Below are 25,423 nucleotides of genomic sequence, written 5' to 3' on the forward strand. Positions count from 1 at the left end.
GTGTATTTGCGGAGGGTTTGGGAGGGCAGGGTTCCGGTCCAGTGGACTGAATAGAGCTACCCTCCAGGCCCCATTTTAATAGTCAATTCTTAAATTTGTGTGTGTGTGTGTGTGTGTGTGTGTGTGTGTGTGTGTGTGTGTGTTTGGTCTTTATTCCTGGCTCTGTGCTCAGGAACTATTTCTGGAAGTGCTCAGTGGACCACATGCTGCTGGTATTGCACTGAGATTCACTTCCCTTCCTGTGAATCATTTCCATTAGACCTCATCTTCCTACAGAGCTCCATGATGAGGTGCTGGGCGCTGGAGCGACAAGGTATATATGGGGGAGACAGTCATCCTGTAACAGAGTGTGTGGTGTTTAGGGGACCAGGAGGGACTCCAGTCACCAGTCATTGATCTGCCTATCTGCAACAATCCCTGCTGGGGCTCATTTCCTCAGGAGACTTTTGGGCTTTCCTCACCCCATCACCACATGTCTCACCTCACACCTCACTTGTTGCACGTCATTGAAGGGAAATTCAGCTCCTGTAATATCCCATATTCCCTGTTAGAGAGCAGGCAGTGGGCGCCAAGAATTGCTTCTGAGTCTCGTGGCTCTGTCAGGGGATCTGGGATGATGATGCTTCCTGGTGGCAGGCTTCCTGACTTTCTTCCTGCTCCTGGAACCTCCAGACTACGTGCCCTATGCTCAGGTAGGGGTGCAGGTTGGTGGGTGTTCAGGTGTTGGGGAGTGGGGGTAGATGGGTGACTGGCCCCCAGATTCAGGTGTGGTCACTGGCCCTTCACCAAGGAACTTCCTCTCTCTCCTCCCTATGGTCAGAGCACGAATGAGTTCTGCTAAGCCCAGATTGGGCTCCCAGAACCCAGCAATGCTGCAAGTCATTCTCAGCCATGTGGGTGTGCAGGCTACAACTTCCTGGAGAAAGGGGGGGGCGTCCTGGGGGTGGGGGCATGGGTCCTGCTGCCCTCCAGGTTTCTGTAGGCGCTGGCTTTCAGACAGCAGCACTTGGAAAGAGGAAATGAGACCGCAAGATGCGGGAGCAGCTGCCTTAAGGTGTGGCTGGCTGTCCAGGCGCACATGCATCACTTTCTTCTCTTTTCGAAAGAGCAATTATCAAGAAATGAAAGCAGCTCCAGAAAAAAAAAAGACACCAAAAAACTTCTGGGCCTCAGGTGACTGTGCTGTAAAGGAGGCTACTTGACCTTAAAAGAGAGAGCAGAGAGTGATAAAAGCCAATTAGGGGAGAGAACAAGGGAACCCGGGAGAAAATGTGTGTTGACTCTGAGTCTCTCTCAGCGCTGACTATTTGCATAACAATGATCAGCTATTGGCTTCCCGGCAGCTCAGGTTCCCCGGAATCCTTCCAAGTAAGGGTTGTGCGTGCTGCCCAGCCTCCTCAAAAAAAAACTGGTTTTTAAAGGAAATGAAACATGATGGGATGAGTTGCTATCGTAGTGAGACTTAGGAAGGGATGCAAAGGGACATTTCATTGTGGGAGATGCCAAGAAAATTCATGAGGTGCTAAATTGTCTGATTGAGGGGGAAAAAAATCCCTCCTAATGAATTTTGCAAAGATCACTGAATTTATCTCCCTGTTTCTTGGCCCTCCAGGATGTGAAGGTCACCCTCTGTCTTCACCGGGTCATGGTGATGTCGGTGGGCCCCACGAGTGACTTATGTGAAGTGGGGAGGAGAAAGACGGTCACTTTCTCCCCACCCGCCTCTGCCACCCGGGACCCAGGGTTACTGGGTGCTTGTCTCGCCTCGCAGAAAGAAATTTCAGGAGTAAACAAGCAGTGAAATAAGTAGATTTTAATTGGAGGATTTTTAAGTACGGAGGGAGAGAGATTGAGAGAGTAAAGTACTCAAGAGAGAACACCGGCTTCTTCAAGGGCGGAGAGAGCCCCTACACACATCCTAGCATTAGACAAGAAAGCATGAAAGTACACATCTCAAGAGGGGAGATGAGGGCAATGCATGTGCTCGGGCACCACATGTGCTTGGCCACGTGGGCGCAAGCAGCATGTGGGCTCAGGCAGCATATGCGCGCCCTTCCTTTGTTCAAGGTGGCCTTTATAGGGTTTCTCCAGCCTGCCCCTACTTGAAGCTTCTTCCCAGGTAAAAGTCCGTTGCTAAGGAGGTTACCAGGGAGGTTGGGAGTGGTGATGGTCTTCTTTGGGCTGAATCACTAAAGTTAATCAGATTAAAGGGGAAGTCCAAAAAGACCAATTTCATGGGGAGGAGGCCTATCTTCTCAGGGTCTGCGGATGGTCTTATCAGGCCTTTGTTTTCTGTATCCACAAGGTGGGTCATTCCTAGAATTCTTCTTCCATGAAACTTTGTTTCATTGCAAAGGGCCTTTCCCTATCTGCCTGCCTATACGAATGGTGTTTTCTGCCCTAACCAAATAAAACACACCTGAAATATAGTTTTGGTCTTGTCATTTGTAACTCCTCAGACAATAGAATGAAAAAGTGTAGGAGCTAATTATTCCTGAAGAACAGAGGTGTGTGTGTGTGTGTGTGTGTGTGTGTGTGTGTGTGTGCGCGCGCGCGCGCGTGTGTGTGTGTGTGTATAACACACAAAACTTCTTCTGATCTATTTGGTAACAGTAACTGAATTCGCGGGATAATTATGACACTGAGAGCTATAGAGGGAAGGGGCAGGGGATGAAATTCTATTTTGTATTATTTTAATTTCTGGTCTTGGGGCGATACCTAGCAGTGCTCAGGACTTAACTTCTAACTCTGCTCTCAGGAATCACTCCTGGCGGTGCTCTGGGGTGATGCCAGGGTTTGAACCTAGGTGGGCCCTGTGCAAGGTAAGAGCCCTACCCACTGCACCATCTTTGGTCCTGGAATGAACATTTAGATAGATGGTGATGGATGGCGGGTGGGAGACTAGACAAATAGGCAGACAGATGGATAGAACGGACAGATGTAGGGAGAGGAAAGGGTGAGATACTTGACCTGGCAGAGAAACAGAAGTGACTCGGTAGCTGTGCTCTGGCCCAAAGAGGCTGCTCTGAGCTTCACAGACACAGTTTTATTTTTTCTGTTTGTTTTTTAATTTTTTAATGAAACACCATGAGATACAGTTACAAACTTAAACACTTTCGTGATTACGTTCAGTCATACAGTGATAACCATCCCTCCACCAGTGCCCATTCTCCACCACCAATGTTCCCAGTATCCCTCCCACCACCCCTGCCTCCACCCCCCCCCACACACACACACACTGCCTCTGTGGCAGGGCATACCCTTTAACTCTGTCTCTCTTTTTGGGTGTTATGGTTTGCAATACAGGTATTAAGTGGCCATCATGTTTGATCTATAGTCTACTTTCAGCATGAATCTCCCATCCCGAGCAAGCCCTCCAAGCATCCTTTGCTTGGTGGTCCCTTCTCTATCTCATCTTCTTTCCCCTCATTCCTCTCCCCACCCCCATGTGTAAGACCAGCTTCCAAGCCGTGGAGAAATCCTCCTTGTTCTTAGCTCTACTATCCTTGGGTGTTAGTCTCCCATTATGTTGCTTTATATTCCACAAATGAGTACAACACAGACATAGTTTTAAAGTGGAACTGGCAATGCTGGACATGATGAATGAGAAACCATTACTAATTTGTTTGACTCAACATTCTATTTGTATTTCTTTTATTTTCCTATTATTTTATTTAGGTATTCAGAGACTCTAAAATTGCCCTTTGATTGGGGGTGGGGGTAGGGGCTCCCAAACAAGGTTCAGTGATGTCTAGCAGCCATATGGACAGAGCATACAGATCACCACAAAGACTAGAATATTCCCATGACTCACAAAGGAACCCACTGGTTTGGTCAGAAATCTTCACTGGTCTCTGCCCCTTGCATGCATTGACCAGTATTTTCTGTCCTCTGCATTGTCTGTTCTGGATATTTCCTGTATATGAAACCATCCTCTGTGTTTGTCTTTTCCCTGGATTTCACCTAGAATGATGTTCTCAGATTCTGTCCATATTGTAGCAGGTATCAGTACTTGTTTTATGGCTGAGTAATATTCCGTGGTATGGGTGTACTGTATTTTGAGCACTAGGATTCGTGGGGTCTGTTTCATTTTTCTGAGGAAGCTGCTGGGTCATATTTAATTGTTTGGGGACCTCCTCAGCTATTTGTTGGCCTGGCCTCCTCTTCACACCGCCTGCTAGCTGGACGTTCTGCTTTGCCTTGGAGTGGGTCCCTCATGAGAGCTGATTGAGAATGAGCTGTGAGTCCTGATTTTACTCGCAACTTGAATGTCTCAGAGGCAGTTCCAACCTAATACACCTCAGTTAATTCTTTGTTGGGGCTTCCTAATTCTTTGTCCTCCAGGGACCTGTGGTCACTCTCAGTCATACCAGGCCAAATTAGGAAGATGGTTCAATGCCTGAACTCGGCTAATGCAATGCAGCTCAGACCCAGTGGTCCACAGGAGGCCTCCACATGGTTGAGCATCAAACTCGGAGCCTTGTGCATGTAAGCTCTGCACCCATAACCCATGAGCTAGCTCCCCAGCACCCCTCCAGCCAATTTTCGATTCAGTGTCACCCCCTCAGATTCAGAGTGTTCTCCATTCTTCTCCATCATGGAAAATAACACCAATGTCCAACATTTTTTGTTGTTGTTGCTAGAGCAGCGTGTAGGGAGACCAACTATTTTGCAAATTTCTCTTTCTCTCACATGACTTCAGAAATGCGAGGTAGGCTGAGCTCCTCTGGGGTTGAATTGAACTTCTTCTGCGTGTCCATTCTCCTCCTTAGACCTGTGGATCACGTAGAGCAAGTTGGCATAATCAGGACAGAATGAGGGAACTTAGGTCAGCAGTGTTTGAAAAGCATTTCAAGCCTTTGCTCATATCTCAGTCAATATCTTGTGTCTTGCTGGCCAAGGCAAGTTTCCTGTCCAATCCACAAATTTAATGGTGGGAGGAGCTGGAGATGCTGATTGGACAGGAAACTTGTCCATTCACCCTGCAAAATAATCCAGACTGACATGAATGGGGTAGAGATGTGTTTTTCCTCGGAGTGGAGAGCAAAGCATGAATAGAATCTAATGTGCCACCTTGGAGAAGTGCTTAAGGGAGGAAATTTACATATACATAAATGGGATCTTGTCAACAAGAGTTTATGTGTGAGGAAATGTATATATGGTGTTAAAATGCTATGCCTGAAGAGCTCTTTGAGAATAAATACTTCACAGCTCTCTGGGGGTCTAACAATGAAGGATGTCGTGCTGCTGGCTGTGGCTAGGGTGATGGTGATTGGCGATGGCCCACAGTGTTGGTGTGTGAACACATATGGGTGTGTGCAGGCATGTTGGACGTTGATATTGAAGATTTGGGGGTGGGGGGATAGAAGGGGTGGTAACATTTTTCTAAGGCAGTTTTATTTATTTATTTATTTATTTAATTTTTTATTAGTGAATCACTGTGAGGTACAGTTACATACTTACAAACTTTCATGCTTGCATTTCAGTCATACAATGATCGAGTACCCATCCCTCCACCAGTGCCCATTCTTCACCACCAATGATCCCAGTATCCCTCCCACCACCTCCACCACATCCCTCCACCCCACCCTGCCTCTGTGGCAGGGCATTCTCTTTTGTTCTCTCTTTCCTTTTGGGTGTTGTAGTTTGCAATAGAGGCATTGAGTGGCCATTGTGTTTGATCAATAGTCTATATTCCTCATGCATCTCCCATCTGGAGCTGACCCTCCAAACACCCTTTACTTGATGTCCCCTTCTTTATCTGAGCTGCCTTTCCCCCCAGCATTTGAGGCCGGTTTCCAAGCCGTGTAGTAAAGCTCCTGGTTCTTTTCTCTACTATTCTTGGGGGATTAGTCTCCCATCTTGTTACTTTATATTTTACAGATGAGATTTTTATTTATTTATTTTTGTCTTACTCTCCTTTACACTCTTCTGAATGCATGGTTTACCCTCTATGACATGGCCAAGTCTGTATTCACTCATCTATGGCTCCCTCTATAAGATACCATCACTGTCACTGTCACTGTCCTCCCGTTGTTCATCGATTTGCTCAAGTGGGTCCAGTAATGTCTCCATTTTTTTGAGACTTGTTGTCACTGTGTTTGGCATATTGAATACGTCGCAGGTAGCTTGCCATATTTGCCATGTGGGCAAGATACTCTCGGTAGCTTGCCGGGTTCTCCGAGAAGGGCGGAGATACCATAAAATTAAAAATATCGGTGGGGAACTCCAAAGCAATTCTCAGGAGATATAGTCGGGGGGGGGGGTCCTAAACAGTGCTCAGGAGGTCCAGAGGCCCCACCAGTGAACCATTGGTACAGCAACAAGGTACAGGGATGATCAGGCCCTGCAGTGCTGGGATATCTGAACTGACCTGGAAGTGCTGGGGGACCCCAGAGCCATACCTGGTGGGGATTGCACAGGGCAGGGTGCTTCAAGGCTGCCTCCAGCAATTCTCAGGGGACTATGCAGTGCTGGTAATTGAATCTGGGTCAGGTGCATGCCAAGCATGTGCCTTAATTGCCATACTATCTTCCTGCCCCTAAAACGATAAACATTTGACAGTATGTTCTTCCTTTTAAACCTTCCTCTGTCACCTTCCTCTTCTGTCCCTCTTAATGGGAATTAAACCCTAGAGGATGGTTTGAGGCATAAGAAAGAGGGGAGAGGACATTTCACCAGAGCACTGCAGGGACTGGAGCTCAGTACATCCTGGCACAATCCCTCCTGCACCAGCACTTCCTTCCTTTCAGCATTTCAGCACTACCTGTGGCCTAAGGTCAGCTCCCCTCCCTCCCCACCCTGTGGTTTCATCAATGAAGTGAGGCTAAGTGACACAATTAGCCTGTGCAGCCAGCATCTTCCAGTGATCTGCTCCAAACAATCCTGACAATACCCAAACTCTTCTTTATTTTGTTTAAAATATCCCTTTCACTTTCATAAACATCAGTCAGAAACTGAATCAGGCTGGAGATGTGTGTTTTTCACACCCACAACACAGAGGTCAATGCCTGCATTTGGTGCTATGAGAGAGATTTGGATCTTTCTAATCCTTTTCATCATGGTGGCATGAAATCTGACAGTTTCCTTAAGGCGTGCTGAAGTCCAGAGACCCCATTCTCCGCCCACCTCCAACTGTCTTCAGCCATCATAGGACCATTCTTCATCCTCATGAGGCTCCTTTTTCTTAGCTACTGAATGCGGATGAGGCTCTTCTGGGGATCAAATTAAACAGTCTTTGTAGGATGATTCTAGCAAATGTAAAGTTCATAATACATGTAAGACATATCATTTTGAATAAAACTGCAGTTTGAGAATTTATGAACAGTTTGTTCCAAAGGCACTTCAAGCACATAACAATGATTCATATCCCTTGGAACTGCAAATGCCGCATGAACAGTTTGGATAATGGGCAGAAATGTACTTCTAGTATTCTGGGCTCTGGCAGAGAACACACATCCTGACACATATTTTGTCTTCTAGGACAGACTCCAGCAGGGGATGACCATGTGTTATGAACTGGATATTTGTGTCCCCTCTACTCGAAACTTATATGTCATAGCCCTTTGCCCCCAGTGTAATGGTATTTTTTAGGAGGTGGAATCTTTGGGAGGCAATTAGGTTTGACCATCACCATGGGGGCAGATCCCTGTAAGCAGAGAAAGAAACACAAAACTTTTTTTCTCTCTACCATATGAAAAAGTAACAAAATAGTGGTTGTCTGCAAGCCATAAAGATAGGCCTCAACAATAACTGAATGTGGTGACACACTGACCTTGAACTTCTGGCCTTCAGAGTTATTAGAATGTCTGTTCTTTCCGCATCTTCATCTCTGGTGTTTTGGCAGCAGCCACCTCAGTAAAGCTTCAGATGTCTGGGAACAAACTTCCAGTGATGTTTTGTCTAAAAATTTGGTGCTTGGACCCACTAGTGGTGCTGCCTGGGCCTGGTAGTGCTCAGGACCATGAGACCCACGTCTGGCAGCGTAGCAGTGTTCACAGGTTCATGAAGCACTAGAGATTGAACTCTGGAGCCTCAAATTTTGAGCATGTGCTCTGTCATTTGAACTAGTATCTCCTTGATAATCCATGGCATTCCAGTTGTAGTAACATCATAGAAACTTTAAAAACATGCTCATATAAATGGGGTTGAAGGAGAAAATACGTTTAGCCTGTAAGAAAGACTAACTTGAGGTCAAGACACGATAGTGTCTTTCACTATTTGAAAATTACATGAAAGTATAATTACTGGTATTAAGGATGGAGAAGAGAGAAATAAAACTCACTGGTTGGAAGAAATGGAGCTATTAGTACTTTAAGCTTATCCCTTTTGAGCTATCAACCAGGAATGTCCCCCTTTGCAAGGTGGTGGTTTCCTTATTTCCAAAGGAAGAGGGGACAGATTGGGAGACTATCTCTGGAGTTTCTCCTCTTGGATCTGAGGAGTGGGAAAAATTGATTCTCTTTCCTTCCAACCTACGTGCACTGTTGACCCAGAGACTGGGGAATAATTTACTCAGTTCTCCTCCACTGTTAGGCAGCTAATTAAATTGAACTTTCATGACTTCATTCAGGATCCAAGACTAACATATCCCTCTGGATTTCATGTATAAAACACAGAGACTAAAGGATAGAAATTGTCAAAATCATCCTATCATTAAGATGCCAACTAATGTCAAGATCTTTCTACTGATGTGAATGAGGAATCAATAACAAGTTGACATGAGTTCATGAACCAGTGCTTACCAATTCCTAATATGTCTTCAGGATATTTCTGGATTAACTCTAAAAGATGACAATCGATTTGAGCAATCCATCTTTTAAATGCTTATTCATTCATTCAATCAGCTTGTTTGCTCAGCCATTCATTCATGTGTCCACCATAAATGAGGTGTTTCTCTGAACCATACCCTGCAGTCTTGTGAGCAAGTAGACAAGGACCATATAAATATGATGTGAGTCATGCTTCAGTTGGGATTTCCACGTGGCAACATATGATTTTCCAGACTAGTTCATGTTCAGAAAGACTTCCAAGATTGTGTTGAGTACATTACTGACTGACAGAGGCATTGAAGGACATAAAGGGGGTGAGGCAAAAGCAAAAATTCTTTGTTTCTATTGCAAAAAAAAAAATGCAGGCCTGGGGCAGATTTGGACAAAGTGTCAGTCAATGGGCCACTTTGCTTATCACCTGAAGGTTTGAGGCACTCATGACATCTAAGCAAGCAATAATCAGATTTGTGTGCTAGAAAATTAACTCTGAAGTTGAGAGTTAAACTTTGACAGTTCAAGTTCCCAGCTTGTCCTTCATGCCCTACCAAGGTCACGAGTTGCCCCCACCAGTGGCTCTCCAGCACGGCCATGGCTCCAGAACCACAGAAACCAATCTTGTGATTATCTGGCTCTTGGCAGAAATACCTCCAGGGTTAATAAGTAAAATATCAGAAATTCAAAATCGTGCAGCCACTATTGCAGCCGTGCAACATCCTATGGTTCTCATAACCAGCTGTAGAAAACAAATTATTTCACAATGCCTTTTCAGCAGTTCTGATTGTTGGGTGTAAACTCTAAACAATAATGGTGCATGTTTTGTTAAAATAATGTATGTAATCAAAGTAGATAGAGTGTTAAGTAGAATTCATCTGCCTCACAGGCATTGGGAGGTATGTGGGGGTATATTGGGGTTCTTGGTGGTGAAAAATAAGTGCTGATGAAGGGAAATGTGTTTGATCATTGCATGACCGAGACTTAAACCTGAAAGCTTTGTAACTTTTCCCACAGTGATTCAATTAAAAAAAAAAAACCTTTGACAGTTCAAGAGAGAGATGATGGGAACTTGAACCTGGGTGGTGTCATAAATAATGGAGAGAAAGGAGCAGGTTCAGAATATATGTAATAATTAGCACCAAGAGTCTTTGAGTGATGAATTAAAAATTTTAGATGTATATATCCATACATATATGTGTAATGAATTAAAAATGTATTTAGCACATATCTACATAGTCATTGAATCTCTTTACCATAAACTTCACATAGATAAAATAATTCAAGTGCTTGCTACAGGGTTTTGCATCTGAGGAATATTTGTCAGTTGAACTAACATTTGAATCCCAAATGGCACTATCCTGTCTTTTGGCAATATCTCCAGACTCAAGTTTCTCTCCCATCGATGTACTCCTGTTCTATATCTCAATTCCATAATCATTTGAGCCCTTCAGTATGTTTGCTGGATGATGAGTCTTTCTGGGGCTCCTCTTCACACATTTCTTAAGAGTTCTTCTCTGACTCAGCCATCAGAGGCTTGCCTCTCTCTCACATGGACCAATGGATATAGGAGTTGCCTGGAAATTAAATGAGATGTTTTGCTCACCGTTAAGCTAGTGACTACAAGTTCCTGGTTGGGTAGAACTTTTGTTAGTTGCAAATGCTTTGGAATCCTGTGGGGAATCTCTGGGAGACTGATGTGCAGGAAAATCTAGGTTGCTCTGCGGAGCCCCCTAAAACCCATTTTTCCAGTTGACAGACTGTATGAAAGACCAGGTTTGGGGACTGTTTTAGTGTGTTCATGTCTGTGTCCATGTCTGTGTGTGTGTATGTATGTGTGTTTTCCCCGCTCTAAGCTGTGATTGCTGGGATGATGAGAAGTCTTGGGAGTTGACAAGGCACCAGATTGTATTTTGTTACAGTGTCTATTCTGGAGTCTGCACGTCATTCCTGCTTTGGAAAGAATAATGCTGGTTATCTGTAAACTCATAAGTTTAAACTGTAACCCTGAAGAAAATGATGTCCTCAAGTTGCCCACAGGGAGATAGGGAGGAAGCTCGAGGTGATTTACAACCTTGGCTCTTCATTTTTGCTGCCACTACGAGGTTTTGTAGTTCGGCCGAGCGGAAGACAGAGGTGGGCGGCATGATTTACGTCTTCTGGGTGGTTATCCAGCACATACACCCTGGGGTGTCTGTGTTCCCTGTGACACAGCAGCTCCTCCTGCCTTGCCAAATGTCCTGTTCCTAATGGTGGACGGTGACCGCACTAGAAGGACAAAGTGGGCATTTTAAAGTGTGCCAAGTGTGATGACAGTCTGAGCAAAAAATGTATTTTAGAGCCCTGTGTTCCCAATTATGAAAAATTTCCTCCCAACCATCTTGTCTCTAATTATGACTGTTGTGTTGCTTCATATCACATACTACTCTTTGTAGTTATAACAAATACTGTCAGCTTTTGTTTGACTGAGAATGTTTTTTATCCTTTTTTCCCATCAAAATGAGAGCTTTTGGGGGCAGTGGACTCTAGGGTGAAAATTCTTTCCAGTGAGTAATTTGAATATGTTATTCTACTCTTTTCTCTCCTTTACCATTTCACAGGGGAGATCTTTTGTGATTCTCTGTTGTTTATCCTCTCTCTAGAAATTTTAAGAGGTTTGTCTCTCTTTCTTTGGATTGTGCCATGTTGATTCCTATATGTCTTGGCGTTGTTCTGCTTGGGGTTATTTTGCTTGGTACTCTTTGGGCCTCTTGAATCTGTATATCAGCCTCTCTCCAGAGAGTGGGGAAGTTCTCAGCCATGATCTCTCCCACAAGTTGTTCTTCCGCTTTCCAATTTTCCTTTTCTTCTGTTATTCCTATAATTTGGAGATTATTCCTCTTGCTTTTATCCATTAAGTACCTCACATTCTCTTCCATTCTAGTGCTTCTATTTTCTTTTGCTAGTTCCCTATCAAGGCTGGCTTGTATTTTGTCTTCAAGTTCGTCTATATGATTCTCTACCTGTGCATTTCTGCTGCTGTGTCTTGCTATTGTTCTCTTCATTTCATCTTGTATGGAATCTGTTATCCTCTCTTATCAGTTTTTCTTTGAGTTGGTTAAAATTTCTCATCTAGTGATTGCTTAATTTCACTGGCCAGTGCTTAGGTTAATTTCAATTACCAATGCAGTGAGTATTGGTTTCAGGTCCTCATCAACAAGTCTTGAGAGTTTTAATGTGCTTGATGGAACCCTTGTCTATGTTTCCATCTGTGTGACACAGTAGTTGAGTTCCTTTGTTTCCCCTTTGTTCTTTGAGTTTTCTATGGGTTAATGTTGGAGGTTCAGATTTCCAGTTACTTAAGAACTGATCTGTTCAGTTGTTTATACCATAGGCGTATTGTTAATACCTCTGTTCAGATTATTTCTGTTACCATGTAGTGTTATCAGACAGGGGGATTTTGACTGACTCATCATTGAGTCAGTCCATTGAGTTGACTGAGATTTATGACTTTGAGTATGTTTGTTGGATCCACTTGCTATAATATGAAGTATGTTCCATAGGTTCATAGAGTTAGAGCGGGTTTGAGGCTTTCTAGGTTTGAATCCATCTGCATCCTGATTGTGGTGAGAGGGAGAGGGTAGGTGGAATCCCAGTGCCCAGAAAGGCACACCTGGGTTCAGAGAATTACAACTGATGTCAGACAGTGCGACTCCCGGACTTAGGGCCTCGGGTCAGCAAGAAAGGAGCCCTCAGGATACTGGGTCCACGGCTTTCTCTCCAGACCCTGGCCGTGGTGGGTTACCACTCTTTTTAAAAATGACATTGTCTCACCTTGCATTTTTCTGAGTGAATTTTAGAACCTTTTGTTATGTTCCAGAAAATCCCATTTGGAATAACATTAGACCTACATATTTAAAAGTAGAAAGTTTATCTTTAAAACATTCTGTCTTCTAATTCAAAGTCATAGCCTTCTGCCAATTTATGTATGTCTGTTTTTCCCCATTTAGTAAAATTATAAATGTCCTTCCTATTGGTTAAGTTTCTTTCAGGGTATGCATGCTTCAGTATCTGTTGCCTTTGAAGTAGAGCTTACTATATATATTCTAGTTGCTTCCCTCTGGAATATAAAACGCTGTGAGCTCATAGGTCTCCCCACACCCCCAAATATGCATCTAACTAGGGACAACTCACTGCCTGCATCCTTGCATCATTTCCTTAGCAGAAGTACTTCCTGCACTGACCGGCTTATCTCCAAGGTCACCAGGGTCATTTTTTCACATCCAGACCAAGGGACCACTATCAGGTTGGATTTCCCTGTGATATTCATCAGTCTGGATGTTCTTCTTTATGAATATAAATATGCTGTTATGTGTTGTCTTGACCTCTTCCCCTGGTAAACGTTTCTCTCATGGATTTTAAATTCTCTTTTTAATCGAAGATTCCAGATCATATCTCCATTAATCTACCTGCTGAACAGTTTTCAGGACATTTCTGTGTGTCAAGCACTGGGGTGACCTTGTCCCTGCCTTTCTGGAGGGACTCAAACCTACCACATGGGGCATCTTCTCCTAGGGAGAGTGAGATGCTCTAGCTGTTAAGATCCCAGAAGGAAGCTGATGGAATTCACTTTGAAAGAGGATGGAAGAAAGTTTAGCAAAATATTTAGAAAAATTTGGACAGTTAAGGGAAAATACCATGACAAATCCTGAGGGACAAGAGGAAGGGACAGTGAACAGAACACAGGTATAGAAAGTACTGCAAGTGCCCCTACAACAGTGCTGCTGTAGTGCTTGTGGCATTGAAACATGCAACATCTACCAAATCACAGCCTGGGCAAGAGAAAGCTGGGGAAGTAATGACCCCAACCTCTCCCTTTTTCTACCTATCAGTCTCTGCTAGTTTCCTCCTGATGGTCGAAGCCAGCCCAAGGCCAGTGAGTAAGGAAACTTCTGTCTCTACAGATGGTCTCCAACTTAGTATGACTCATATTACACACGTGTTACTTTATTATGATACAAATACAATAGATGTTTAATAGAAACTATACATTTGAATCTTTCTCTGGGTAAGCCATAGGCTGTGAAGTGACATCTCGTGAGACTGGGCAGTTCCCATGAGCTTCAATCAAAGTCATCACAGATCACAAGGGGAAAATGTGTCTACTACCAGCCATCCTTGATCCTCATCATCAGAAGAGAGACATTGATGATGACCTGTCACTTTAGTATCCCCATCATCTAAGCAGTTACGTTTAGTTTAAAGCTTCCAACATTCTGCTGGCCAGTGTGTTTTAGCTCTGCGTGTTAGTGAAAACCTGCATGCACTTTTGTTTTTCTTTCAGTACAGTGTTGAGTACATATCATGCCATATTAAGCACTTTATTATAAACTTGATTGCATGTTAAGTGTGAATTTTGCCCAAAGATGGACTAATGTAAATAATCCAAGCTTATGGCAGACAGGCTAGACTAGCTGTGAGCTTCAGTAGGCTAGGTGTTCAGATAACCTTTGAACAACATGAGTTTGAACTGCATGTGTCCACTTAAATGTGACTCAGTAACTACAGTGAGCATTCCATACCCATGAATTTCACTCTCATAGATTCAATCAACCTTGAATATCAGTGCATTGAACCCACAGTTGTTGGAACCTGCAGATATAGAGGGCTGACTTTATGAATTTGAGCATCTAGGGATGGAGAGATAGTACAGAGGACAGGGGATTTGCCTTGCATGCAAATGACCCGGGTTTAATCTCCAGAAGAACATGGGTCTCTTAGTCTCTGCCAGTAGTGATTCCTGAGCATAGAGCCAAGAGTAAGCCCTGAGCAGAGCTGGGTGTAGCCCCCAAGCCAAAAGAATCTGTTCATTGAGAGTTGTGATACCCATAGGCTTTCTGAAACTAATCTCCAAGGATGCTAAGGGATGGTTATTTTAAAGTTCTTTTAAATCAAAAGTTACACATGAATTTTGCACAATGTAGGGCATCTATTCCACATATGCCTTCCTTGATCAAGGTAGTGCTGTCAGTTTTGTGGGGAGATGCAGGGGTTCAGACCCAGGGGCTTAAATATGAGGAGCAGATATGCTACTATTGAGCTACATTCCTGCCTCCAAATGTTTTAAACTTTTGATGGGATGCAATCCCATTTGCCTCAAAAGGACACATGAATAGTTGATCTACTTCTAGGTGCTCTGGCTGACTGAAGTTGATTTGTTTTGCCTCCCTTGACCTCCGCTTCAGTAGGACTTGCTCTGCAGCCCTTTTTGGCTCTACAGCTTCTGCTAAAATAGCTGGGAGGAGAGCACTGTAGGGGGAAGACTTGCCGAGTCTCTGGCTCAGAAGCCACCCCTCTGTTTCCGCCTTTTCTCTTTTCTTCTTTTCTCTGTCAGTTGTGACTTCTATGCATATAAATTCACATCAGTCCACACTGACTGCAGGCTGCTTCTAGCCAAAGAGCAAAGGTTCCTAGGTTGTATGTTCACTCCAAGTTTCTGCAGTGGCCAGCATTTCTGGTCATATTGCTGCAGAAATTTCCATTAAAAGTCAATGAAAAGGTAAAGGGCTATACCTGATAACCTTTCATTTTTTGTATTGCCAACCATCAGGTCCAAAAGGAAAGAGAGAGGTGAGAGAGACTGACTGAGCAAGCGAGAGAGACAGAGACAGAGATAGAGAGAGAGCAAGAAGAAAAGAGCCTGACATAGAGGGATGTAGGGTGCAGGTAGGGAAACTGGGACCATTAGTGGTGGGAAGTATACAGTGGTGAAGGGACAGGTGTTAGAAACATTGTATGGCTGAAATAAAATGTGAACAAGTTTGCAACTATGTATATCACCGTGATTCAATAAACAAGTAAATAAATAAAACATTTATTAACAGAAAAAAGCAAAAAATAAGTCAACAAAAAAACCTTGAAAATGTGGGTAAATGCTATTTTAATTATACTGGCAGACCCAGTTGAGTTCATGATGCAAAACTGGGCCAGGAACAAAGATAAGAGCTCCATTTTATAAAATATCAGAGGGGGAATTGGGTATTTCCTGACAGTTGGCAGGAGAGTACAGAAGCAGAAATTCCCAAGTGTGCTATTTTGCAAAGCAAGGTCTGGACCACCTCAAGGACATGAGCACATTTGGAGGACATTCCCAGGTTACCAAGATTATAAAGTGAGACTGTAACCATCTCAGTGACATGCCAAATGCACTCCACAGTTATGTCATGTCACCCAGACTCAGCTGCCCCTTGGCAGATACTGCTCTCTGCCATTAGCTTCTTGAAGTTAGCCTGTTTGAAATGTGGTCAGGGGTCTATTTTCTTCAAGGTTGTAAAGAGTTTCCTCGACTTGAACTTGAACTCTTATTTATCGTTGCCAATGCTTTCTGGGGCTGCTAAGTAAGTGCATTAAAATGCTGGTGAAAATTTTTGCTGCTTTGTTGAACCTTTTCGGCAGATTAAATTGGGGGGGAAATGGGGGCACATGGACCACAAAATATATAATTTATAGTTGTCACATCACACTGTGAGGAATGATCTTTTTTTGAGGCTGATAAGTGGGTGCCTTTCACAGTTAAAGAAATAATGCTACAGAAAAGGTGGGATTCTCACTGGGAACCATTCCTGTAGGGTTAGAAAGCTCTGATACCTTAATTCCTATGCCATTTATAGCCCTCTCCCCCCTCCACCTCCTTCCCCCCACGTGGGCAACCCCTCTGCCAGTGCTGAAAGACCACACTGGAACCTACCAGATGGGCATAACACAGCTGAGAGGCCTTTAGCTCTGCGGTGGCATTTAATGAGTCAGGATTGGAGACTGGCTATTTCCATGGGCAAAGGAATGCTCGGTCATTGAATGAATAAAGCAACATGCTCACCAAGCCCACAGGGGAAAGATGAGGAAGAATCCGATGTTGTCAACCGAAGTTGCTAAGTTGAAAGTCAATTCTGCTTCATTCCTGAGTCTCCCACCATGACCCCAGGCTCCCTGCTCACAAGAAAACTACAGAAATTTAGTTTGCTGTTCATAAGGCAAGGCAGAAAGTTCAAAGGTCATTGAGAATTATAGAGTGAATGAGACAATGCATCAATGCACATAGCACAAGGAGAAGCAACCACTGTCTACAATCTCTCTCTCTCTCTCTCTCTCTCTCTCTCTCTCTCTCTCTCTCTCATCCCCTTATCATGCAGTATGATACACATTGAGCCTATCACAGACATAGCATTGTGGCACTGCTGCACTGTCATCCTGTTGTTCACTGATTTATTCGAGCGGGCACCAGTAACGTTTCCATTGTGAGACTTGTTGTTATTGGTTTTGACATTTTGAATATGCCACAGGTAGCTTGCCAGGCTCTGCCCTGCGGGAAGGATACTCTCTGTAGCTTCCCAGGCTCTCTGAGAGGAACGGAGGAATCAAACCCGGGTCGGCCGTGTGCAAGGCAAACATCCTACCCTCTGTGCTATTGCTCCATCCTATCACAGACATATCAAGTCTTAATTAGGTGACAACACTACTGGTGTCCACTGCCAGCTTTACAGTTGCTACACGTTTTAGTCCCTTTTTCAACAGAAATTCACTCCCTTGTATTGCTGCTTATATTTCACTGCATAAGGTTATATAACTAAACTATATTTTGGTTATTTTTGACATCTTGTATCAATGTAATTGTATGTATTTTAATGCTTGGCATTTGCTTCTTCTAAGTCTATGGAATTCATGGTTTATCTGTGTCATTCATTTCTCATTGCTGCCTAGTACTCCTTTATAAGAATATTATACTGCTGTTGATTTATTGGGCTGAAGTGATAGCACAGCAGGTAGGGCATTTGCCTTGCACGTGACCAACCCAGGTTTGATTCCTCTGCCCCTCTCGGAGAACCTGGCAAGCTACTGAGAGTATCCTTCCCGCCGGGCAGAGCCTGGCAAGCTACCTGTGGCGTATTCAATATGCCAAAAACTGTAACAAGACTCACAATTTGTTGTGAGATGTTACTGGTGCCTGCTCGAGCAAAACAATGAACAACAGGAGGACAGTGGTACAGTGCTACAGTTGATTTATTATTATATATCCTAGTTTGCATCCTGCTTCCAATATGGGGTTCTTCTTTCCCACCAGACTTCCTGTTTGTAAGATTTGTGTATTGGGGGTTGGGAAGTATGTCCTATTCAGTATTTGGATGGCCAACATACTCATCCATATGTGCTTCCATTCCTTCACCTAAAAGTGCTCATGGTAATGTCTATCTTCTCTTAGGAACATAAAAATGGATACAGAAGTATTGAAACTTTTAAATGCTATCCATCAGTTATTGGGTGAACAGGGATTCATCACTATTTCTGGCAGTGCTGGAGTCCTCACTCGGTTTGTGTTGAGATTTTTATACATTTTATTAAGTCTATCTCAGTTTCAAGGACTGAGACAGACTTAGAGAAATGGAGAAAAATCTTTTTTTTACGATTTTATACATTTTATTTTCATAAAGTAGTTCAACAGTAGTTCATTACGTATAATATTCAAACACCCACCCAACCAGTGAGCATCTTTCCACCACAATAAGAGAAAAGTGTATGAAGTTTGTTGTATTTCATTCTGGGACCATTTAAGCCCGTATATACAAGAATACAACCAACTATGTTAGAAACCAAACACACGTGTGCTAGTTTGGGTACATCTGTGAGCTAGAGTCTAAGGGGTGTTCTTGCGCTCCAGGAAATACTGCATAGCTTTCTTCCAGGAGCTTTATTTTATAGTCTCTGGATCTTGGCCATTGATGAGATTACATGGGGGGAGTGGGGGAACGGTTTGCGGGTGTGGCTGCCAAGCTGCTGGAAAACTGGGGACCTGCATGGAGGAGGCCCAGTCCTGATCCGAGCAGGCTTGGAGATCTCAGCCACAGGTCCTGCATACCTGGGTTCCTCTGTTAGTTCCTTCGTGAGACTTGTCTGAGCTTGTCTGGAGAGTGGCCTTGAGCATGGTTGCGGCTGGGTTCTGGAGGTTTTCGGCTGCCTAGGCTCTGCTTGGGGCAGGGAGGGAAATTCAAGCCCCTCTAAATGGAGAAAAATCTTGAGCTTTAAATGTCCCGGTGCAAGAGAGGTGCAAGAGAGCAGAGAAGAAAAAAATTTGAAATATGTCATTTCTCCATTTATTTATTTATTTATTTATTTATTTATTTATTGCTTTTGGGTCACACCTGGCGATGCACAGGGGTTACTCCTGGCTCTGCACTCAGGAGTCACTCCTGGCGGTGCTCAAGGGACCATATGGGATGCTGGGAATCGAACCCGGGTTGGCCGCGTGCAAGGCAAACGCCCTACCCGCTGTGCTATCTCTCCAGCCCCAATCATTTCTCCTTTTAATATGGGCGAAGTGTACATGCAGGAACGTAGTATGTGCTGAAGAACCTTCCTGAGCTCATTGTCATTCTGCTTCTTATCATCCAGCATCCTTGATTATAAATATCCATGCTGATAACCCACAGGTTGATACCCCAGGCCCCCTCTGCCCTCTCCCCTTCCCTTTTCAGGTATTCCACTACCTGATCTTGTGTGCATACATGTGTGATGTGAAGAGATGCTCATCTTCTCAATCTTTCCTCTGGACACCCTCTCGGGGAGTCCTGGTTCTCCCAAAGCTCCCAGTGAGAATTTCAGGCTCATTTCTGCCTTTTCTCTCTCACACAAACACTTATCAGTCTTTGTGATTCTGTCTCTGAATATTGCTGAAATATCTCCTCTCCTTTTTGTTTATTTATCTTTTTATTTTTGGTGGTGCCAAGGCCAAGGCAATTTCTCTGCCATTGACCACATCCCAGTTCTGTGTTCTTTTTGGTCAACATTTCTACTGAAAAGACCCCTGACACTTTTCATTGGTTTGTTACTGTTGAGGGGGCCCTCATTGGAGGTGCTCAGTGTTGGCTCTGAGCTCTGTGTTTGTGAGACCATACTGAGCTGAGGATGGAATCTGATACCCATGCATGCAGATCGGACCATACATTCAGCCATAGAACAGCCTCTTGGTCCCATCAGGTTCTGTCTGGGTCGCTCCAGGAGTCCTTCCTGTCTCACAGTTCAGCTCTTGGTTCCCTTCCTGTCTCTACCTCACAGAGAGCTCTAGCTGCTCTGCCTTAATGAGTCGCCTTCCCCAAGTTATATAGCGTTTGACTCAGCATCCTCACCTGTCAGAAATCACAATCAAACTGTAAGGTTTGCTTGAACCAAATGGCACCATAGAGGACCAAATGGCAATCAGATGATGAGATAGCAACAATTCTGGAATCAAGGGCCACCCTGCCCCCCAGTGTAGAGGACAGGATCTGTGGCCCACCTAGTGCTAGGAAGCCACTAGACTGCATTGTATGATTCTTCACATTGATCCCCTACAGATAACAGAAGGACAGGCCAAATGCACCGGTCCCACTGGTCTTTGTTCCCTGTTCTGACACAAGACAACTTAAAAGCACACTTAGTCTTTGCCAGGGCATAGCCTTGCCCCAATCTCGCCAGAGAGATTCATGGGGTCCCATCCAGGAGCACACTCTAATAAACTTCTCCTATTGCTTCACCCTTACTCGTGTCTGTACCTCTGTCTGCACTGGGCAAGGTCTCCAACCTTTCACAAACTTTCCGCATGAGGCTATTGAAGGAGTAGAGAAAGTGATGGGACTTTCTCTTGGTGTTTGCTTTTCTAAGTCTATGAAATTCATATTTTATCTGAGTCATTCATTTCTCATTGCTGCTTAGTACTCCTTTATAAGAATATTGTACTGCTGTTGGTTTATTAGTATGCAGCCTAATATACATCCTGCTTCCAATATGGCATTCTTCTTTTCCTACCAGATTTCTTGTTTGCAAGATTTGTGGAGGGGGGGGGATTGGGAGGCATGTCCTATCCAATATTTGGATAGCCAAATATTGAATACACTAAGTAAGCACTTAGTGTAGGTCCACTGCTCAAGAGACAGAAGTCACCATCCCCACAGGTGCCTGGGGTCTGCCCTTAGGCACCCACCTTCCAAGTAAAATCATAACTCACCTCTACTCTTGCTACTTTTCATGCTCTGCTTTAGGTACCTGGTGCTTAGAAATGAAAAGTAAAATCTCGAGGAAACCAGGCTTTCCTGGTTTTTTTTTTTTTGGTTTTTGTTTTCTAGCTACTTTTATCATAATGCAGACTTAATTCAAGTCACTTAATGCATGACTTAATGCACTTAAAATAAAGTGACCCAGCTTTCTTATGGTTCTATTTGCCTCAGATATATTTTTGTATCCATTTTCATATTTTTTAATGTTAATTTTATCACCTTTGGGTAGTTTATGCAACCAATCACCATAGTTTGGAACAACAGAACTGTTCTTTCTGAATGCTGTAAGCCTGGAGGCAAACTCTTAGACAGACCCTCTTCCCCCATAGGTTCAAGTCCCCTATTACCCTTCTCTAGCTTCTGGAAATTACTGAAAAGAATGCCTTGACATTCTTTAACTTGTAACTGTGTCCTCCAGTAATCTGCCTCTTTACTGAAAAAAACTCACTGGGAAGTTTTCATGTTGTAGATTTCTGTCTGTCTGAAAACACAATTATCTACCACAAGTGGGGTTTTAATAGCTTTTTGGGGATATTTTTTCACATACCATATAATTTAGCTACAAAAAGAGTATAATTTGCAGGGGTTAATGCACTTGCTTTGTATGTAGCAAACTCCAATTCAATCCCTGGTACCACATATGGTCCCCACAAGTCCCTCCAGGAGACATCCTTGAGCATAGTCACAGGAGTAAACCCAAACAAGTAAACCCAAAGTCAAAAAGCTTTTAAAGTGTACATTTGGTGGATTTTGTATATCTACAAAGGTATGCAAGCACCACTGCTGATCCTGCACATTACCATCACTCCAAAGACTTCCATATGTGCTAGCACTTCCCTTTCGCTTCCCAGCCTTTCTCCCAGCAGATGCTAACCTACTTCCTGTCTCTGTAAGTTTCAGATCAACAGCTTCATGTCATATATGGCTTTTCCTGACTTTCTTTGTTGACTTGACATAATGTTTCCTAATTTATTGTAGCATATATCATAGCTTCATTTTTTTTATTGTTGCCAAGTAACATTCTGTTGTATGAATGGGAAATGTGTTTATTCAACCATCACTGGTGGATATTTAACTAATATGAATTATATTCCTATGAGAGTTTGTTCACAAGTTTTGTGAGCATTTCTTCTCATTTTTCTTCGATACATAGGAATGAAATTTCTGGGTCATTTGGTTACTATGTTTAGCATTTTTGAAGAGCTGCCAAACTCTTTTTCCAAAGTAATGATGCCCTCTTGCAATCCCACGAGTGCCTTCGATCACAAGTGCTTTCAAAGCCAAGCATAGGTGTTTAAGCTCAGTATGGGACACGTTCATGTAGATTGCTGAACCTGTGAAGGGGATATTATCAGAATGTTTGTTTCCGACTGATATGGAATGAGAGATTAAAGACCAGAAAGTGGGTAGAAAATGTTGGAGTGATCAAATCCTCTAGTGATAATGCCTCGCTGAGGATGGTGGCAGGCAGCAGAGACGTCGGGGTCCCCAAAGGACAGAGAAGGCGGTGGAAATGGTTCTCAGGTGGAAAAAGATCTTTCATCTGAAAGCAACTATGAGTTGTTTGCTCAGCTTTTGCTTTCTGATCTTGGTAGCACAGAAAGTAGATTTCTCCCTTTTGAGAGGTAAGGAAAGGAGGATGGGCCGGGCTGTGTGGTTCTGGAGGACCATACTGTGGCCAGAGCCCATTGACTAGTCCTTGACTTGTCTAGAAGGTCAGGGTTCTTCGAGGCTCTCTGCACGCTGAAACCTGGGGACATTATTCACATCACTGACCCTGCATTGGGAGCAAAGACATACTTGTGATACAGAATTGTGTGTGTACATGTGTGCGTTTGTGGGAGGGGGGCACATGATCATGCCAAGGTGTATACTAGGTAGCTTGAACATTTAAATGGCAAAAGGGATCAGAAGTATTTAATAACCGAGTTTTCTTTCTTTTTGTGGAGGGCGGTTTTGAGCAAAACCCAGCAATACTCATGGTTTACTTCTGGCTCTAAACTCAGGAACCACTTCTGGTGGTGCTCAAGGGGTGCCAGGGATTGAATCCAGGTCAGTCATACACTGGACAATCACTGGACTATCACTCTAGCCCAATCACAAAATTTTCTCCCCAGGAAGTAGAACTTCCTGTAACTCCAGAATTAGAAAACATCCCATCATGCTTTCCAACAACGGGATATAAAGGTATAAAACTGTCACCATCTGGGGATTTGCTCCTCATGGTTATCACCCCTGGTGTAGTTTTCCTTCTGTGATTTATTCTTAGACATTTTGTCTTTGCTTTTGCCTTTTAGGTGAAATTTAAATAAAAGCCAGGAACAGCTAGTGAACTGTGTCGGCTGTTCCATACTTAAAATCATGATAGCCTCCATCTGTAGGTCGTTCCCTGGAGCAGAACCACCTGCACTTTGGCAGTCACCTCCTGTGATTGTCTGCACTCCGACTGCAGCGGGCGGCCGGGGCCCAGCCTCCATGGCAGTAAACTGCCCCATGGAGGGGGCACACATGGGTGACAGCTTCATGATCTCACCTTTTACAGGCCCTCCTTGTCCTCATTCTCTCCTGCCTATCAGCCTCTCCCTTTTATGGATCCCTGGCCACACCAGTTTGCCACAAGAGGGGAAGGTCCTTTGTTGCTATCCAGCTAACTGTGCCTTGAGCTTCCTCTCTGAGGAAGCTTCCGGGAGACACGGTGACTATAATTGTTTTCTGCAGCCAGAACCCCTGAAATTTCTTGAAACTGAGTTTGAGTGACCTATATTGTGACTTTCAAATAATTTTCCCTCCTCCCCCGCTTCTTTCTAGGCTTGTCCAAATCCCTTGGACTCATTGAAGGTTACGGTGGACGGGGCAAAGGGGGCCTTCCTGCTACCCTTTCCCCAGAGGAAGAGGAGAAAGCCAAGGGGCCCCATGAGAAGTATGGCTACAACTCCTACCTCAGCGAGAAAATCTCACTGGATCGCTCCATCCCGGATTATCGGCCCACCAAGTAAGTTCTGATTCACTTCTGCAAATGCTCTTATTCCAGCCTAGGTGGGTGTAGACCTAAGCATTGTCTCAGATTGTTTTTAGCTATTGGGGAAATGTTCATTGATTATAAAATATTAGTGAGATATACAGGTAGAAAAGGAAGAGTTCAAGCTATCACTATTTGCAAACGATATGGTACAATCTTAGAAAATCCTAAAGACTACAGAAAAGCTCCTAGAAACAATAGATTTGCACAGTAAAATGGCAGGTTACAAAATCAACACCCAAAAGTCCATGGCTTTCCTGTATACAAATAATGAAAAAGAAAAAAGAGACATTAAAAAAAAACAATCCTGGGGCTGGAGTGAGAGCACAGTGGGTAGGGTGTTTGCCTTGCACACGGCCCAACCTGGGTTCGATTCCTGGCATCCCCTATGGTCCCCCGAGCCCGGCCGGGAGTAATTCCTGAGTGCATGAACCAGGAGTAACCCCTGTGCATCGCTGAGTGTGACCCAAAAAGAAAGCAAAATAATATAATAATAATAAAGCAATACTGTTCACAATAGTAGCTCAGAAAATCAAGTACCTCAGAATCAGCTTAACTAAAGAGGTGAAGGACCTATACAAGGAAAATTACAAAACACTACTTCAAGAGGACACTAATAAAAGAGGACACTAGGAATTGGAGACACATTCCATGCTCATGGATAGGGAGGATTAATATTATCAAAATGGCAATACTGCCCAAAGCACTAAACAGATTTAATGCAGTCCCTATAAGGATACCCATGACATTTTTCAAAGAAGTGGACAAAACATTCCTGACATTCATATGGAACAATAAACCTCCATGAATAGCTAAAGCAGTCCTTGGGAAAAAGAAGATGGGTGGCGTCACCTTCCCCAACTTCAAACTGTACTACAAAACAGTAGTCATTAAAATAGCATGGTATTGGAATAGAAACAGACCTGCAGACCAATGGAACAGAGTTGAATATTCTGTCACAGACCCCCAAATATATGACCACTACATCTTTGACAATGGACCAAGAAATGTGAAGTGGAATAAGGAAAGCCACTTCAACAAATGATGCAGGGAAAACTGAGTAGCTACCTGCAAAAAAAAATGAACTCTGACTTCTGTCTGATACAAGACACAAAGGTCAGATCAAAGTGGATTAAAGACCTCAATATCAAAAATGAATTCATAAGGTACATGGAGGAAAATGTAGGCAGAACCCACCATGCCATTGAAGCTAAAAGCATCTTTTTAAAAAAATTTTATTGAATCACCATGAGATAGTTACAAGCTTTCATGTTTGGGTTACAATCACACAATGATCAAACACCCATCCCTCCACCAGTGCACATTCCCCACCACCAGTATCCCCAGTATAACCCTCCCCCCCTTTTCCCACCCTCCCTCTGCCTCCAAGGCAGACATGATTCCCCATAATATCTTTCTACTTTGGGGCATTATGGTTTGCAATACAGACCCTGAGAGGTAATCGTGTTTGGTCTTTTATCTACTTTCTGCACACATCTCCCAACTAAAAGCATCTTTAAGGATGAAATATGACTGACCAAGCAAGTGGAAACAAACATAAACAAATGGGACTACGTCAA

General features: G+C 43.6%; 1 protein-coding gene across 1 annotated transcript in view; it reads left to right on the top strand.

Annotated features, from left to right (window-relative positions):
• Positions 1–25,423, top strand: part of GALNT17 (polypeptide N-acetylgalactosaminyltransferase 17) — a 465,458-nt gene that overhangs the window by 149,607 nt on the left and 290,428 nt on the right. Inside the window, exon 2 of the mRNA XM_056137608.1 lies at positions 23,633–23,816. Coding sequence (XP_055993583.1) covers positions 23,633–23,816 — 184 coding nt within the window. The remainder of the gene's footprint in view (positions 1–23,632; positions 23,817–25,423) is intronic.

The sequence above is a fragment of the Sorex fumeus genome, unplaced genomic scaffold (genome assembly GCF_029834395.1).
Source record: "Sorex fumeus unplaced genomic scaffold, SorFum_2.1 ptg000126l, whole genome shotgun sequence".
In the NCBI taxonomy this organism is placed as follows: Eukaryota; Metazoa; Chordata; class Mammalia; order Eulipotyphla; family Soricidae; genus Sorex; species Sorex fumeus.